General features: G+C 53.2%; 1 protein-coding gene across 1 annotated transcript in view; it reads right to left on the bottom strand.

Moving 5' to 3' along the window:
* LOC107107571 (probable tubulin polyglutamylase TTLL9) overlaps positions 1-3,812 on the bottom strand; it is a gene marked incomplete at its 5' end in the record, with an annotated part of 37,792 nt that overhangs the window by 22,627 nt on the left and 11,353 nt on the right. The window contains one exon of the mRNA XM_015407882.1: positions 1,134-1,245. Within this exon, the coding sequence (XP_015263368.1) occupies positions 1,134-1,245 (112 nt within the window). The remainder of the gene's footprint in view (positions 1-1,133; positions 1,246-3,812) is intronic.

The raw sequence follows: 3,812 nt of genomic DNA on the forward strand, positions 1-3,812 counted from the left end.
GGGGATTGAACCTGGGACCTTCTGCATGCCAAGCAGAGGCTCTACCACTGAGCCACAGCCCCTCTTTACAGCTCTCCAGGGTCTCAGCCAGAGGTCTTTCCTGCCTGGTCCTTTTTAACTGGAGATGCCGTGGATTGAACCTGGAACCTTCTGCATGCCAAGAAGAGGCTCTGCCACTGAGCCACAGCCCCTCTTGACAGCTCCCCAGGGTCTCAGGCTGAGGTCTTTCACATCACCTCCTGCCTGGCCCCTTTTAACTGGAGATGCCGGGGATTGAACCTGGGACCTTCTGCATGCCAAGCAGATGCTCTTGCACTGAGCCACGGCTCCTCTGTACAGCTCTCCAGGGCCTCATGCAGAGTTCTTTCCCATCACCTCCTGCCTGGTCCTTTTAACTGGAGATGCCGGGGATTGAACCTGGGACCTTCTGCATGCCAAGCAGAGGCTCTACCACTGAGCCACAGCCCCTCTTTACAGCTCTCCAGGGTCTCAGCCAGAGGTCTTTCCTGCCTGGTCCTTTTTAACTGGAGATGCCGTGGATTGAACCTGGAACCTTCTGCATGCCAAGAAGAGGCTCTGCCACTGAGCCACGGCCCCTCTTGACAGCTCCCCAGGGTCTCAGGCTGAGGTCTTTCACATCACCTCCTGCCTGGCCCCTTTTAACTGGAGATGCCGGGGATTGAACCTGGGACCTTCTGCATGCCAAGCAGATGCTCTTGCACTGAGCCACGGCTCCTCTGTACAGCTCTCCAGGGCCTCATGCAGAGTTCTTTCCCATCACCTCCTGCCTGGTCCTTTTAACTGGAGATGCCGGGGATTGAACCTGGGACCTTCTGCAGGCCAAGCAGAGGCTCTCCCACTGAGCCACGGCCCCTCTTGACAGCTCTCCAGGGTCTCAGGCTGAGGTCTTTCACATCACCTACTGCCTGGTCCTTTCAACTGCAGATGCCAGAGATTCAACCTGGGATGTTCTGTAGGCCAAGCAGATGCTCTGAGCCAAGGCCCTTCCACAGATATCGGATGTTGGCATCCAAAACATCTGCACAGCAAGAATTTTCAGTCCTAGCCCTTCACACTGGTCTGACATTATCACCAGCCAAGCTGTGGGCCTCTCTCGCCCCGGCACCTCTTACCTCGTAGTGATTGCGGAAGTGACTGATGCGGACGTGCTCGTCCATGTAGGTGTGGTCAAAGTTCTCCTGGAGCCAGCGGATGTCACACCAGTAGAAGTCCCAGTCACCTTCCCTGTGAATAAAGGGCAGACAACACCCAGGAAGATGTGATCACAGGACATTCGCTCTCTTTCATCTGTGGATTTGGTAACTAATTTTCAGACTTGTAAATATTGAGGGCCTCTGATCTCGACAGTATAAAATCTGCTTTAAAAAAATAATAATCAGTTTTCCACACGTATCCACAGGAGGTGGTGGTGGCTACAAGCATGGACAGCTTCAAGAGGGGATTAGATAAACATATGGAGCAGAGATCCATCAGCGGCTGTTAGCCACAAGGTATAGATAGGAACTCTCAGGCCTGGGGCAAGTGATGTTCTGTATTCTTGGTGCTGGGGTGGTAGTGGATAGTGGGAGGGCTTCTAGTGTCCTGGCCTCACTGCTGGACCTCCTGATGGCACCTGGTGTTTTTGGCCACTGTGTGACACAGAGTGTTGGACTGGAGGGGCCATTGGCCTGATCCAGCATTGGCTTCTCTTATGTTCTTATGTCTGGGGCAAGGGATGCTCTGTATTCTTGGTGCTTGGGGGGGGGGGCTAACAGTGTGTGGGGGCTTCTAGTCTCCTGGCCCCACTGCTGGACCTCCTGATGGCCCCTGGTATTTTTGGCCACTGTGTGACACAGAGTGTTGGACTGGATTGGCCACTGGCCTGAACCAACATTGGCTTCTCTTATGTTCTCATGTTCACAGTTATCTTATGACAGTGCATATATCGGAAACTATCCAACTTTCTTTCAATGAAATAATTTCAGCTCGCCTTAAAGATGCAGATGGACTATTTCAGCAAGGTTTTGATCAAAGACTTAACATGAGGCTCCCATCAAGTAATTATCAGAGGAAACAATGTTTTAGGTGCTGGCATATCCAGATCTTTTAAACCAGGAACCCCCAACCATACCTGAAGACCTGAGAACTTTCCAACTTTTCTCTGTTGGTGATTAGCAAGAAGCCTCATCCGGTGACAGTCAGCCGCAGCAGTTGTCACAATAAACCACAGTTTATAAATCACAGTTTGATTAAACTGACTTAGGGTGTTGTTTGATTAAACTGACTTAGGGTGTTGTTTGAATGCAACCTATCTAGCAAACTGTGGTTTGTAAACGGGTGATAAGACAGAATGCTAAAACGTGGCTTGTACCTGGCTTCTTAACTGGGGTTTCTCATGTGGAATGAATGCCGAAATCCCGTTTTGTTCAACAGGACTGCTACTTTCGACCTCCTAAAAACTAAGAAGGAACAGCACAGCAACACAAAACCATTCCACTACAGGTACCTTCTGGTACAATGGAACTCTCCCGGGCAGGGGTCATTTCCTGCAGGAGCGCACAGGAGTGGAGCTCTGGCAGTAAAGAGCCCAGGGGGTGGGCACATGCAACAAGCCCCGCCCCCTGCTCCCAGCAGCCCTCAGTCAGAGCAAGAAGCAGCCAGGTAAGCTGCAGAGCCCCCCCCCCGGCCCAAAACAGTCCAGTGGCACCTTTAAGACCAAGTTGTATTCAGGTACAAGCTCTCCCTCCTCTGTGAGGGCAGATTTGCACGTTCCCACCCCTCCCCCCAATAGCTAGCAGTCCAAAGCAGTCCAGTGGAGCCTGAGTGGTGGGTGTTGCCTTCTGACACACTTCCGGTGATGTCAGGGGGTGTGGCATAGGCAAATAAGTTATGCTAATGAGCTCCTGCACCTCTTTTTCTACGAAATGACCCCTGCTCCCAGGACATTCTCTCCCTTTGCCTTCTTTTCATGCACACACTTCTCCACTAGTGCTAACTGGGGAGGGGGCGTGACTCAGTGGTAGAGCACCTGTCGCCAGCATCTCTCCAACTGAAGAGTAGTGGGTTGAGACCTTGGAGAGCTGCCAGTCAGAGCAAACAGTGCTGACCTTGACAGACCTCGGGCCCAGCTCAGTAGAAGGCAGCGTAGGGGGCCACGGTGGGAGGGCTAGAGCACCCGTCGCCAGCATCTCTCCAACTGAAGAGTAGTGGGTTGAGACCTTGGAGAGCTGCCAGTCAGAGCAAGCAGTGCTGACCTTGACAGACCTCGGGCCCAGCTCAGTAGAAGGCAGCGTAGGGGGCCACGGTGGGAGGGCTTCTGGAGTTTTGGCCCCACTGCTGGTCCTCCTGATGGCACCTGGGTTTTGGGCACTGTGGAACACAGAGTGTTGGACTGGATGCGCCATTGGCCTGATCCAACATGGCTTCTCTTATGTTCTTATGTCTGGGGCAGGGATGCTCTGTCTTCTTGGTGCTTGGGGGGGGGCAAGAGTGGGAGGGCTTCTGGAGTTCTGGCCCCACTGCTGGACCTCCTGATGGCACCTGGGTTTTGGCCACTGTGGAACACAGGGTGTTGGAATGGATGGGCCATTGGCCTGATCCAACATGGCTTCTCTTATGTTCTTATGTCTGGGGCAGGGATGCTCTGTCTTCTTGGTGCTTGGGGGGGGCAAGAGTGGGAGGGCCTCTGGAGTTCTGGCCCCACTGTTGGTCCTCCTGATGGCACCTGGGTTTTGGCCACTGTGGAACACAGGGTGTTGGAATGGATGGGCCACTGGCCTGATCCAACGTTGGCTTCTCTTATGTTCTTATGT

The sequence above is a fragment of the Gekko japonicus genome, unplaced genomic scaffold (genome assembly GCF_001447785.1).
Source record: "Gekko japonicus isolate JY-2015 unplaced genomic scaffold, Gekko_japonicus_V1.1 scaffold4186, whole genome shotgun sequence".
NCBI lineage: Eukaryota > Metazoa > Chordata > Lepidosauria > Squamata > Gekkonidae > Gekko > Gekko japonicus.